The sequence below is a fragment of the Mus musculus genome, chromosome 19 (assembly GCF_000001635.26).
Source record: "Mus musculus strain C57BL/6J chromosome 19, GRCm38.p6 C57BL/6J".
NCBI classification, from domain to species: domain Eukaryota; kingdom Metazoa; phylum Chordata; class Mammalia; order Rodentia; family Muridae; genus Mus; species Mus musculus.
This window is the reverse complement of record NC_000085.6, coordinates 10,001,664-10,016,324: the sequence shown is the minus strand read 5'-3', so window position 1 is coordinate 10,016,324 and position 14,661 is coordinate 10,001,664. Positions and strand designations below refer to the sequence as shown.

Genomic DNA, 14,661 nt, shown 5'->3' with positions numbered 1-14,661 from the left:
TGTTGACTTGAGCCCTTCACCTAAGCCTGAAGCAAATGCTCTTTTCCTGTTCCTTGCTCTGGTCACCATCTAGGGGAAGGAGGAAAAGACGACACAAAAAGAGTCCAGGACAGGGCCTTTGCCTTCCGAGTGTTTAAAAGCCAGGGCAAAGATAAATTCTGTCAATGGAATTAGTGAGAGACAAAGAGGATGTGTCAGCAAAGGGGAAGGTTCCCGGGGAAGAGGCCTCATCCTAGGAGCCCTTGAGGCCTCCAAGGACAAGTGTGTGGTTGCCACCCTAAGAGCATTGACCATTGACGTGCAATTACTAACCAAAAATATCTTGTCATTTGTGCATCTAGACTCTGTGAACTTCCAAGCTCTGGGCTTCCTCTCAGCAGCACAGGGAGCCCTGCTGGGCCACTGGAAGGGGATGGCCTCAGAGAAGTTAAAGAACCTGCCTTATGTCACAGGAGCCAGGGGAGGGGAGGTGGAATCTCTTTACAGAAGCTTTCCCTAGGGACAACCCAGAGCCACTGGTGCTGGTGGAAGCTATGTCTGGGTACAGCCAGCCCTCAGAAGGTTACTGAATACCTACAAGGTGCCAGGCCCAGCCAGTAGGGAGGAAAAAAATTAAAGATATATTTATAGTTACTGATCACCAAAAGCCTCATCGTCCTTCCTTCCACACCACCGCCTCCTGTCAACCCTCCCCTCCCCCAGCTCGCTACCGTTAGTCACAGACACTAGGATGAGGCTGAAGGCATATGGGACTTGAATCTGAACCAGTCTCAGATTCTGAAGTTACATCTGTTTCTAGCTGTGGCCTAGGATTGAGTGGCCTGCTGTCTCTGACCTTCAGTTTCTACCTTAGTCAAGACCTCAAGTTGGACCAGACAATCAGGGTTCCTTTCTGAGTGCCCACTTGTGAGAAGCTTCCTGAATTTCTTCCCAACTCAAAACCACCCCTTGTTCCAAGCCAGCTTCTGACCCCCATGTCCCTGCAGAGTGTCAAGACTCATCCCCCACCTCCCCTCAGTGTCCCACGACCTCAGCTCACCTGTGTGCATCCCAGGTCTCCTCTCTAAAGTTCCTCTCAGGTACAGGACCCACACCTGATGGAGCATAGCGGACAGTGCCTGAGCTCATGGCCAAGAACACTGGGCATGACCCTCGGGCAGGGCACTTCCTGGGCTCCTCAGAGGCGTCCATGCCTGGGGCCAGGCTGAGGTCCCTTTGGAGACCACCAGGAGGTCGAGCGCAGAGCCTGCCTCCACACCAGGCAGAGCCTCACACACTAACCTTTGCTATCTCTCAGGAGCAGGAGCACAGCGGCCGGGCGGGGCCTCCCAGACAGGCTTCTATCTTCTTAAACCCTTAATTATTAACTCCTGAGGCTCAGCGGGCTGCGGAAGACATGGGCCTCCTTCCTGGGCTGTGGGCTATGAGCTGGACAAGATATACCTGAGAACAGGAGAGAAGCTACCGCACATGCCGATGCCCTGAGCTTCAACAAGATCGCTGGAGAGACTGCCTATCTCTGGTAGTCTTAGGATGAAACACTAGGCCTGTCCAGCCTAGTTGTAAGCTGGTTATTTGCTTTTGTACAGATACTCAGTAGCTAGTCCCTTAAGCCCATCAACTACTATCACCAAAGGACAATTCAACATCACTTCAGCCATTCTGTGCCTCAGTTTCCCCAACCATAAAATGGATTCTTAGCCTCTGAAGCACATCTAACTGTCACCACCCAGGTACACCTCAAATTGCCTTTTCTTTCCAAACATTGTTCCCCACATTTTCTTTTTTCCTGAGCAGGGTAGTTGTAGTAGCGAGGGGGATTGAAGCCAGAGCCTTGTGTATGCAAGATAGATAACTACTGAGTCACCACACACCCAATTCTCACACTAACTTCAACTTCTATCCCATTTTGTGCCTTCAAAAAAGAAAAGATTTCCTCCTTGGCTGTGTGACCTTGGACAAGTCACTTAACCTCTCTGGGGCCCTCATCTATAAAATAGGAACTATTCTCCCTTATGGAAGACAGCAACCTTCACGGAAGGTCTGTCTGCCCTGATGTCACCTCCTAACCTCCTTCTCCTCCTCTACTTTCACTATTGTTTCTGGTCAGCCTTTGGGTCCTTCTGAGCCCCTCCCCACCAGCACCACACCCCTCCCAGCCCGCCGGCCAGGCCAGCGGATAACAGTATCTCTGCTGAGCTCCAGGCTGTGAAGCCTGCTTAGCCTAATGCAAGCCAGATGCTGTCAGAGGGTTTCCTGGCTGTGAATTTTCCATGGCCTGCTCCCACCCCCTTCCTGTTTTTGCTCCTCGATCATCCCCTACTAAATTCTCTAGTGCCCCCACCTTCCTCTGCAGGGCAACCAAGGGCTCACCTGGAAACCATTAGCAGAAAACAGGATGTGCAGAAAGGGAGTGTATCTCCTACCACCCTGACGCAACCAGACCTGGAGGGTAGTAAAAGGCATTGGGGGGTGCTCAGTGGGGAAACTGAGTCACAAGTGCTGAGAAACACACACACACACACACACACACACACACACACACACACACACACACACTGAGCTACTTTCTGGGCATTTGCTTAGAAGGGAAGATCTGTGAAGACCTTTGCTAGGCAATAAGGGGTCAACCCTGGTCTCTTGCAAATCAGGAAACTGAGGCTTGAAGAGTCATTCAGGGTCACTGATGAGGGCACTGGGAGACAGTTGGGAGTGAGACAGCTGGCAACAGAGCTGTTGTCTAGTGTCTCTCTTGGGGCTTGCTATTCATACTCATCCCTGCCTGCCCTCCCCCCATTGCTTGAGGTTGAGCCTGGAGTCTTGTCACGAGGAGGAGACTCCCAAGGCGAGAGGTAGCTGCCCAGACCTGGCTGGGCAGGCTCTGAGGTAGATGAATCTACTTTTGCAGGCGCTCCACAGGATGACCTTGAGCAAGCAGGCCCCAGACAATGTGAGCAAAGGGGACTACTTTGTCCTCCTTGTCCTATGATCCTTTCCAGGCAGCCAGGGTTTAAAAACCCACCTACTCCCCCAGCAAGGTCTCCCTCATTTCCAAGAAAACAACACAACCTCTGGGCTCCTGACCCGCTCCTCTGGCTGCCCCTCCCTCCGCCAGCTGTGCAGTGTTTGGACAACTGGATGGAATGTTCTGCTGCCAGAATTCTCCCTGGATCCCTGAGCTCAGATTTCACCAGGGAGGGAGATGCTGGCTCCAGGGAGGGAAAGGGAAGAGACTGGGACGTTCAAACACGGGCCTGGATACCCCACTCCCTGTGTCCCCCGGGCCTGACAGAGAAGATTGCCCGCAGCTCCTGTTCCATGGGGCTCTGAAGTCTGGCCAGGATTCTACAGAAAGGCTGGATGGCTGGTGGGGGCAGCTGTATGGTGTCAAACACTTAGTCAGGCCAATGATGAAGTCAGACCCTGGGGACAGTCTGGGCTCAGGCAGGGCTGGGTGAGGAACAGCTCTTGGAGAATTCTAAGAATGTGAAGATCATGCTAGCATAGATCTTTCTGTCCCACAGACTCCATTTTATTGCTAGGACAGTTGGGGTGCTAGGGGCAGGTGTGTTTGTCTAAATGGACACAGCATGCTGACTTAAACTTAAAAATAAACCAGATCTCCGGATGCTAAACTCACACTTCTTGTGCTCCAGGGAGTCCTTACCCTCAGCCTTGGAGTCACATTATCTTTGCTCTTCCTCAAAAGACTCAGTCGAGATAGCCTTTGGTATATGGTGATCTGTATATGGTCACAAAACAATAGAGGGCCAGAGTGGCCTCTGAGAGTGTGCCACCAGCTGCTTTATAGACTCAGAGAGAGGCTTGGAGAGTCAGGACACCCCCTCCTATCTACTACTCTGTGGTTCAGGCTGTGTCCCCTCCCGAGTACTCCCCACCCTCAGGACCTCAAGAGAAGATTCTTTTCTCTGGCTTTGAAAGCACATAAGCTCCAGACCCAACTATAGCAATGGTTGTTTTTTTTTTTTTTTAAAGAATCATTTATTTATTTTATGTATGTGAGCACACTGTAGCTGTCTCCAGACACACCAGAAGAGGGCAGGCATCAGATCTCATTGCGGATGGTTGTGAGCCACCATGTGGTTGCTGGGATTTGAACTCAGGACCTCTGGGAGAACAATCAGTGCTCTCAACCGCTGAGCCATCTCTCCAGCCCAGCGATGGTTGTTTGAGACTCAGTTTACCCATGTTAAAATGGAGTAGGGTTACCTTTCATTTAAGTCAGTGGTTCTCCAAGTTCCTAATGCTGTGACACTTTAATACAGTTCCTCATGGTGGGGTGACCCCCAACCATAAAATTATTTCATTGCTACTTTATAACTATAATTTTGCTACTATAATGAGTCATAATGTAAATATCTGCTATACAGGATATCTGATAGTCTACCTCTGTGGGGTCTCAACCCACAGATTGAGAACTGCTTATCTAGTTCCTCATTGTATTGGGGTTGCTGATGTCTGGGGGGCATTGGGTGTTGGTGAACTTCTTTGGAAATTAAATTTAGAGACTGAAGAAGCCACTGTAGCTCAGGCAGAGAGAGGGGGGGATTATTATTTTAGGCCAAATAGGTGTGTGAAAATGTATCTAGGTGCCCCTGGGCTGGTTTGGAGAGAGGAAACCTGTTTGGTCACTCAAATCTGCCCAGCGGGAAAGCTCAGCCACCTGATGAGTTTGAGAGCCATTCAGACCTTCAGGGACCAACACAAGTATGAGAAAATATGACTGTAGTGGAAGAGTCCATATGAAGGAATGTGGGGCTCAGCTCTGACCTGCTAACATAGGATGCCACACCCATTTATATGGTCCTTGTTACCTTCTGTTCCTATTTTTATTTTATTTTTGTTTTTCTTTTCTTTTTTTGTTTTTGTTTGTTTGTTTGTTTGTTTGTTTTTTGAGACAGGGTTTCTCTGTGTAGTCTTGACTGTCCTGGAACTCACTCTGTAGACCAGGCTGGCCTCCAACTCAGAAATTCGCCTGCCTCTGCCTCCCAAGTGCTGGGATTAAAGGTGTGAGCCACCACTGCCCGGCTTATTTTTGTTTTTCAAGACAGGGTTTCTCTATGTAGCCCTAGCTATCCTAGAACTCACTCTATGGATTAAACTGGCCTCAAACTCACAGATATCCACACACCTCTGCCTCCTTAATGCTGGGATTAAAGGTGTGTACCATCACACCTGACTAAGGTCTTAAAGAGGGGAACTGGGGTCTAGGGGCTTAGGCCTGTGGCATAGCACCTGCCTAGCAAGCATAAGACCCAGGTTTCATCTTTTACAGGAGAAGGAGGTTGGGATGAAGATACCGGGGAGCCTAAAGGATATGGCCAATAGCAAATGAGTGGAGACACTTGGGTCTGACTTCCAATATCACTTTCTCATCTTTCCCCTGCTCACCTTCCAAAAAGAGGGATCAGTGAGGTTTGTGTGCTTTTTAAAGAAGTCTTACGGAGCCTAGGCTAGCCTCCAACTAGCTAGGTAGTTGAGGATGACCTTGAATTCCTGCAGTGCTGGGGTCGCAGCAGGCACGTGCCACCAAATCCAGTTTGTGTGTGCTGAGAATTTAATTTAGGGATTCATGGATGTTGGGTGAGCCCTGTCTGGTTTTGCTTTGTTCTCACATTATTTAGTTTGGAAGGGGCATGCAGAGGCCATGTGTCAGAACTACTTGCAAAACTCGGCTCTCCTCTTCCACCTGAGGGCCCCAGGGATTGAACTAAGGTTGTCAGGCTTATCAGCAAGCACCCTTAACCCACCAAGCCATCTCATCCACCCAAATTTCTTGTTTTTCTGTAACAGGGTCTCACTATGAAACCTGGCTGGCCTGGACCTCAGGGCAACACTCCTGACTCTGGCTCCCAAGCACTGAAAACGAGGGCTTTTGGAATCAGTGGAACTTGAGAAATTTGCAATAGTTAAAGTAGAAGTGGGGCATTTTAGGGAGCGGGAGCAGCAGGCTTGGGAGTGGCCAAAGCAGACACGTCCAGAGAGAGGCAGATCCTTCAACCTCCTGGGAGCTTGGGGATGAATAGGGCATCATCCAGAAAAGGCAGAAAGGGCTGGGAAGAGAGCTCAAGGCTTGGAGTCTCAGAGACCAAGCTAGACAATGTGGAGTTCATTCTAAATGCTCTAGGAGCATTGTTAACATTTGTTTCATTCCTTCATCCATCCATTTATCCACTCATTCATTCATTCTATTAGCAAGGTGAGCGGAGTAGGGCTGGCAGCTGAAAATACTCATCAAATCTCCAGGGAGGATGACTTGGCCAGTCTTGAAGCACTGGCCAGGATAGAAACGGAAGATAATCAACCAATCTGTTTATGTAAACACTGAAAACTTTTCCAAGCCCTCTCCCTTACCCTCATCACCCATGGCAAAAATTATAAGGCAAATAATCTAGAAGAGCATGCTCAGCCAATGGCAAAGGGGCCACATCTTTAACATATCAAGAATTCATAAGAATTAACAAGAGAACACTGGGAGCCCAGCAGATACCCATTTGGCCATTTAATTGCACTTGATATGGGGGGTGTGGAATGTCAATGATCAAGGCATTATCTCTCCATTCATGAAGTTCAGCTTGGGAGGTGGTGGTGTGTAGGGGATGAGATTCAGACAGCGGAATCTGACACTGAGTGGAAGGCACCCAAATAAGGGAAGTATGGGATACTCTGGAAACTCACCCAGCAATTCGTAGCCTGGACCTATGATCCTAGGCGAGCGGGTGGGAGAGAGAAGGGAATCATTGAAAGATGTGGGCTAAAGTGAGAATTAGGGACCAGATCATGGGGGTGGCAGGAAGCTTTGAATCCTGAGTCTAGAGTCTGCATATAAGGACAAGGAAGTCATGAGCAGATGGCTGATGTGACTGAATTTCCATGTCAAAGGGGTGGTTCTAAGGGCCAAGTACGGTGAAGTAGTCCTGTAATCCCAGCACTTGGGAGGTAGCGGCAGGAAGATCAGGAGGTCTTCAAGATTAGCTTTGGCTTATAGTGAGCCTAAGGTCAGCCCGAGCTTCATAAAATAGTCTCAAAACCCAGGAAGACTCCTAGGTGCATTTAGACACGGGGGCATTTCTGCTCCTCACGATGTGCTGGACTTGAAGCAATGAGGAACCCTTCTGTTACTGAAAATGAATACCCTAAGCCAGGCATGGGAGGGTTCATCTGTGATTCCAACTACTTGAGACAAGAGGATGACTTAAGTCCAGCATTGAAGAGCAGCTTGGGCAACATAATGTGACTCTATACAAACAAATCCTAGGGAGACGCCATGATTCTTTGAGGCCTTGTTGGCTGCCAAGATCTCTTTCCTTACAAAGGAGATTAAGGACAAAGCAGGACGACCAGCAGAGAGGGTGGGGGCTGACTGTGGAGCAACTACATGAACCTAGGAAAGCCAAAATATTTATGTTGGTGACATCCTATGACAGAACTGTGTGAGTCTATGGAGGAAAGTATCTGACTCTATTCCTGCAGGACTCCCACTAGTCAACATTGACCAAGGAGCTGTCAATCAGAGATCACCAGCACAAAAAAAAAAAAAATGCTAGTTACAATGAGTGAGATTCCAAAGAAGTAACCTACAACCTACAAATAGATTTGACCATCCTAGGGCTCCAGATAGTAGACTCCTTTATGCAAAGCAGGAAGTTTAAGGTTAATAAGCAGCATGAGATCATTAAGGAGAACAGAAAAAAAAATTCAATGGCCAAATGAATATGTTTTCAAACTAAGGGGTTACATAACAAATTAGACCCAGCAAGAGAGAGAACTGAATCTCTGGAGGATACATACAAATGTAAGGGCCAGGGGGAGCGAGGGAGGAGTGATGTGAACCTCTGTCTTCTGGACATGACACGGTTGTTGTGCCCATCAACTACCCAGGAGCAGGCCCTTCAACACTTCATCTTGGACGGTGGAAGTACTTATGAGGTCCCACCTGTCCCTGCTGGGCTACTGGCAGCTGAGACTTGCTGGGGGAGAAGGAAATGATTTTCTTCAGTAGTGTAGGCACTGATAAGTAGCTCTTAGTCCAGTAAATAACTGCCCACCAGTGCTCGTGCAAGCAACCCGAACTATACACAGTGGGTCACACATAAAAAAGAAGACATGGAAGTTGCATAGCAACTTGCTGAGAAGAAGAGAGGAGGGGCATGAAAGAGGTGAATGAGGTGAAACGGGCTGAAATTCGTTATATACATGATATATATTATATATCATATACATGTAAAAATTTAAAAAATAAAAATAGAAGTTAAATTCATTGGATAAATAATATAGTTCTAAATTAATAGATACCTAATGAAATATTTAAAGCAAGAGCTGTAAGAGCTGCAAGGAGCAGCTAGATAAAAGCTGCCATCAGGGGGATGAGACTAATAGATAGAACCGGGAAGCAGAACATTGGATTTGGCAGTAGCAGACCTCTGCATTGGCAGTAAAGCGTAGAGCACTGGTTCCAAACAAACTGGGAAGCAATTGCATCCCTGGGTCTGTTCCCATCGTACCACCAGGCAGTTCACCTTTCTGAATCCTACCTAAAACTAGAAATTACTCTCTGGAGATGGTAAATTGAAGGTTCTTTGGATCAGTAGCAGCTGCCTGAGGGAGTTTAGAAATTGCAAATGCTGAACACTGAGATCCAACCCCCAACACACATACACACACACACACACACACACACACACACACACGCGTGCGCGCGCGTGCCTCTTGACAGTCAGACCTTTACTCTCCACACATCTGGCTTTGGGATTCTGGCCAGCCTGAGAAATAGGTCTAAGACTACTGTAACTGTCCAGCTAAGGAAAGTGTAGGTAAAGGAAACTTGACCATCACTCTTAGCAGCATCCCATCCATGTTTTCTTTTGTTTTGAGATGAGCTCTCATGTAGCCCATGCTGACCTCAAATTCACTATGGAGCCAAAGACCTTGGATTCCTAAACTTCCTGCTTTTACCTCCCAAGTGCATCATCGTGCCCAGCTTCCATCTTGTTTTATTTCTGAGACATGAGACAGGGTCTTGGGTTTTGCTAAGTAGACCAAGCCAGACCTAAAGTTTCCACTCTACTCTTTCTGCTCATTAAAAGTCCTTTCTTTTATTTAACTTTAAACTCATTCTTATAACTGGGAGCAGTGGCGCAGATCTTTAATCCCAGCACTCTGGAGGCAGAGGCAGGCGGATCTTTAATTTTGAGGCTAGCCTGGTTTACAGAGGGAGTTCCAGGACAGCCAGGGTTACACAGAGAAACTCTGCCTTGAAAATAAAACAAATCAAAACAAATCAAATTCATATTACATTTATTTATTGGGGAGGATTCATGTGTGCCATGGACACATATGGGAGGACAACATATGGGAGTTGGTTCTTTCTTTTCCATGTGGGTCCCAGGAATTTAACTCACGTCATCAGGCTTGGCAGAAAGTGCCTTTACCCACTGAGCCATCTTGCCAGCCCTGCTTCTAGAGTTCTTGGCTATACACAAGGAAACTGAAGATCATCAACTAACTGAGCAAAGCCTCCTAATATGAAGGAAACTGAATCCAGTAAGTAAAACCAAACCAAGACAAAACAAAAACATGGCAGAAGACTGTGGGCTACATAGGATTGTCTCAAAGCACACAAAAGAGGTGCAGAAGACCTGGTTCTGCACCAACCAGTGGGAAGACAAGTGCTCACCACTGCTTGCTCCCTAATGTGTTCTAGGATTGCTTCTGGGGATCCAGCTCAAGTTCTTCCACTTGCAAGGCAAGTGCTTCACTGACTGAGTCGTCTTCCCAACCAGTCTCCTGTTTAACACATAATGCTGATTAGAGGGTGAAATCTTTATGTGGTTGTATGTGCTTTTGAGTTATCTACACATGTGCTGTAGTTTGGCTCTGATGTGTCCACCCAAAGGCTCATGTGTTCAAGGAATGGGCCCTAGCTTAGCGTCAGAAACTTTTTCATATTTTATTTATTCATTTACTTATTTTTTTTTGAGGCAGGTTCTTATGGAACCCAAAGTAGCTTTGAACTCCAAAGTAGCTAAAGATGAACTTAAGCCAGGGGTGGTGGTGCATGCCTTTGATCTCAGCACTCAGGAGTCCAAGGCAGGTGGATCTCTGAGCTCCAGGCCAGCTCTACATAGTCAGAAATAAGTAAAAGATAAAGACAGTAAAGGTGATCCCCAGGACAACTATTAAGAGAATTCAGGGATCAAAACAAAAACGAGAACAAATATGGTCGGCTGGGTACTATCAGAGAGGGGCACAGGCATGGTGTTGCATGCCTAGACTCCTAGCATTTGGAATGCAGGTGAGAGAAGACTGCAAGTTCTAGACCTGGGCTATATAGCAGGTCCCAGGCCAACCCATATACATACAGCGGCTCTATTTCAAAATACCAAGTCCCACTCCCAACAAGAACTGGAGATGTAGCTCAGTGATAGAATGTCTGCTTGGCATTTGGAAGACCTTAGGGAGGCAACACGTGCACATGCTCACGTAACACAAAATAAAACAGCACCCAAAGCTGGGCGGTAGTGGCGCACGCCTTTAATCCCAGCACTTGGGAGGCAGAGGCAGGTGGATTTCTGAGTTCAAGGCCAGCCTGGTCTACAAAGTGAGTTCCAGGACAGCCAGAGATATACAGAGAAACCCTGTCTTGGGGGGAAAAAAACACCCAAAAACCCGTTATAGCTAATAGATACATTCAGTGAAGTGACCAGATATAAAAGCAAGCAAGCAGCTGGGCGTGGTGGTGCACGCCTTTAATCCCAGCACTCGGGAGGCAGAGGCAGTCGGATTTCTGAGTTCGAGGCCAGCCTGGTCTACAGAGTGAGTTCCAGGACAGCCAGAGCTAAAAGAGAAACCCTGTCTCAAAAAAAAAAAAAAAAAAAAAAAAAGCAAGCAAGCAAACAAAAATCAGTCTTTGCACACCTTTAATCCCAGCACTTGAGAAGCAGAGGCAGGTGAATCTATGAGTTTAAGGCCAGCCTGGTCTACACAAAGAAACCCTGTTTTAATGAGGGGGTGGGGGAGGAGGAAAGCAAAAGAAGAAAAAAAAATCAGTTGTTGCTTTGAGTGGTGGCACAAGGGAAGAGGATCACAAGTTCAAGGCCAGCCTGGCCTACATACCTTGTCTTATGACACCAAGGGTTTGTGATACTGCACAGTGGTGCATAGTTTGGCTAGTGTGCACAAGGCCTTGTACACCAAAAACATGACACCAACAGATAAGGATGGCTACACAGCACTTACATTTCTATCTTCTATCAAGACTCCAAAAGTGAAGTCAATGAAAACAGTTCTAGTTGCAGCACAAGAGAGAGAGAGAGAGGGAGAGAGAGAGAGAGAGGATATTTTTAACCAAAGATGGTCTATAAGACTTGCACACACTGTATTGAGCATGGAGCTTCAGGCCTTTAATAACCAGCACTTGGGAGGCAAAGGCAGGCAAGATCTCTGTGGGTTTGGCGCCAGCCTGATCTAACTAGTTTGAGGATAGCAGGTTTATGTAGAGAGACTCTGTCTTAAAACAATCAACAACAAGAGCAAACGAGCAAACAAACAAAAAACCTTGCACACTGAAAACTACAAACTTGCAGAATGAAATTAAAAGAGAGCTAAGGTATTGAACAGATTCACATCCAGGAAGAATGATACCATACACACGATAGGGTGTCCTACGGAATCAAAACCAGCCTGTCACACTCGCAACTGGCATTCTTCAGAAATGGCAAGACGGTCCTAAAATTCATAAGGAATGTCAAGGCACCTTGCAATGGTTTGCTATAATTGCCAACTTGACACAGTCTTGAATCACGTGGGAAGAGAGTGTCAGGTTGATCCGTGGCCATGCCTGTGGGGGTCTCTTGGTTATATTAGTTGATATGGGAAGACCCAGGCTGAAAATGGGAGCTCTCATTTTCTGGGTTTGGAATCTGAACTGCATAAGAGCTGAGAAAGAGCGGAGCAGTTGCCATGGTCATCCGTTTTTTTTCTCTGCTCCTGGCTATAGATATGACTGGCTGCTTCAAATTCTGACTGCCTTGACTTCCCTGAAATGATGGGTTTTATTCCAGGTCATACTGTGACCTGGAATCATAAGTCAGACAAGGCCTCCTCCCCAGAAGGGCTCTTGTCAGGTGTTTCAGCACAGCATCAGAAATGAACCAAAACCACAGCCTAAAAACCTAAGTCCAAAAACACACACTTCTGTTTTACTTTTGCTTATTTGCTTGTGTGTGTGCTTGTGTATGCAGTGGGGGGTGGGGGAGGGGAAGATTGGTGCACATGTACCATGGAGCACATGTAGAATCAGAGGACAAATTGTGGGAGTAACTTCTCTCCTTCCACTTGTGGATTCTGAGGATTGAATTGAGGTCATCTTACTCACCAAGCCTACCTCCCACTTTCTGATTCCAAAGCAGTATGCCTACCCACTGCCTTCCGCTGTATAAACCAGGGCCTGCTGGTGCATGCCTGTCATTCTATGAGGCAAGCTGGCTAAGCTAGACTAGGACTAGGCAGAATTGGTGAGCTCTGGGTTCAGCAAGAGATCTTGTCTCAATTAATGAAGTAGAGCCACTGAGGAAGACACTGACATTGACCTAGGGCTTCAATATGAATGCACACATATGTACTCATATACATATTACACATATATACACACACAAAAAAAAAACCAAATCAAAACAAGTGTAGTATTGGCCTCAGGACAGACACAGAGGTCAATGGAATTGAGCAGACTCTCCAGAAATAGATACATCTGTCACAAATTGATCTTTAACAATGATGCCAAACCCATTCAATGAAGGAAACAAACAGCACATGGGCAGCTGGGTACCCATATGTCTCAGTGGCCTTGGACCTTTACCTCACACTCTCCACAAAAAGGAATCCAAAATATATCAGATCTTAACTGTATCAGCAAAAATCATAAAATTCTCAGAATAGATTCAGCCAGGTCAAAATTCATGAACATTAAAGTTTTATGTGTTCAAGAACATTCTCAACTAAGTATAAAGAGGTCTGGGTGTCGCTCAGTTGGTAGAGTGCTTGCCTGGCATGCAAGAAACCTTGGTTCAATCCCCAGCACTGCATAAGTTGGGCCTGCAATCTTAACACTTAGGAAACGGGCAAAGGATAATTAGGGGTTCAAGGTCATCTTCAGATACACATCAGGTTCAAGGCCTGTGTCAACAGCAAACAAACAAAAGAACGCAGTGCTTTTGAAATGAAAACAGTAATGGACTTTTCTCTCTCTCACCATCGCCCGAAGCCAACCTCTCAACCCAGGTTGTACACCTGACTCAGATGTAGATAACAGTGCTTGCGGTCAAGGCTTAGTTTGATTCGTGAGACCCACAAGCTGGAAGGAGAGAACCAACTCCTGAAAGTTGTCCTCTGACCTCCGAATGTGTACTGTGGTATTCAAGCACACACACACACACACACACACACACACACACACACACCAATAAGTAAACAAAACTAAAAAAAAAAAAATGAAATGCAGATTATGACTGAGGAGGTCTGGGGTGGAAGCCTCAGATCCTTGCATCTCTAACAATCTGTTGTATAGTGTGTGTGTGTGTGTGCTCAGGGGCCTCAGTGTGTGTGTGTGTGTGTTGTATAGTGTGTGTGCGTGCTAAGGGGCCTCAGTGTAAGAGTCCATGTTCTAAGAGGAAATAGACAGGCAAAGCAATTCACTGAGGCTGAGGAGCCCACAGAGAAAAAGGCTTTTGCTGCTTGATATCCCCCAAGGAACTTGGACTATGTAGTAGGTCTTTGTATCAAGAATTCAGTCAACTGTGGCTCACCAGTTAAGAGCAATGGCTCTTCTTCCGGAGGACCTGACTTTGATCTCCAGCACCCACATGTTGACTCACAACCATCTGAAACTCAAGTCTCAAGGGATACTGTGCCCTCTTCTGGCTGCATCAGGTACCAGGCATGCATATGTTATACAGATAAACACCTATACACATAAGACCAAAAACTAAATACATACATACATACATACATACATACATACATACAAACAAATAAATTCACTGAACAGATGGGGATTTGGTGAGAGGTAAGGGTAGGGTCAGGTCCTCACCTGGCTGGTAGCTGCAGGGTGGAGTCCATGAAGCACCACACGACTAGAGATCCTAGCTTTCCCCCAGGTTGTGCTGAGTTCTCACCATGTGTCTCTTTCTGGGTTGGTTCTGGTCTATTCTGTATTATTTCATTGCTATCTGTGGGATATGGCTTGGTGGTGCTGGGACTTGTCTCCCAGCCTTTCCCTGTCTCACCTTATCCCTGTTGCCCCTCTGAAAAGGTCAGAGGTTATTATGCCAGTCTCCCAGAGCTTTAGCAATGAGAGCTGCTTCGTGTCAGGAAAGAGGTATTGACTGTCTTCCTTCCTGTCCCTGGAGTGGCACTATATGTCCTCTGCCTCCCTGTCCAGCTGTGTTAATCCACCTCTTGGTTTCTTCCCTGTTTATTCTGTGATTGGCCCAGAGGAGGAGAGTGGGCTAGCAGGCACCCTATGCAGAACCTGGAGACAGCAGCCAGGTCTGCCAGGCCCAGCCCAGGGCCTACTGCTTACTGCCCTCTGCCAAGTCTGGTCCTCTTCTACCTGCCTGGCAAAGGTCAGGCCCTCTGTGATGC

The 14,661-nt window shown here is 47.0% G+C and overlaps 1 protein-coding gene across 8 annotated transcripts in view; it reads right to left on the bottom strand.

Annotated features, from left to right (window-relative positions):
* The window catches only part of Rab3il1 (RAB3A interacting protein (rabin3)-like 1), a 36,712-nt gene extending 22,056 nt beyond the window's left edge, over positions 1-14,656 (bottom strand). For 2 of the 8 annotated variants that reach the window (XM_030251119.1, XM_030251123.1), the window contains exons 1-3: positions 14,108-14,651; positions 2,374-2,445; positions 1,282-1,443 (exon numbers count right to left, since the gene is read on the bottom strand). Coding sequence is in view for 3 of the 8 variants with exons in the window: in XM_006527412.1 (XP_006527475.1) it covers positions 1,040-1,191 (152 nt within the window). In the remaining 5 variants the exon portion in view is untranslated. Of the gene's footprint in view, positions 1-1,039; positions 1,452-2,373; positions 2,446-3,667; positions 3,743-14,107 lie in introns of those variants that run through there. The other 6 variants (NM_001378857.1, NM_001347429.1, XM_006527414.1 and 3 more) reach the window with 6 other exon arrangements.
* Between the last annotated feature and the right edge of the window lie 5 nt (positions 14,657-14,661).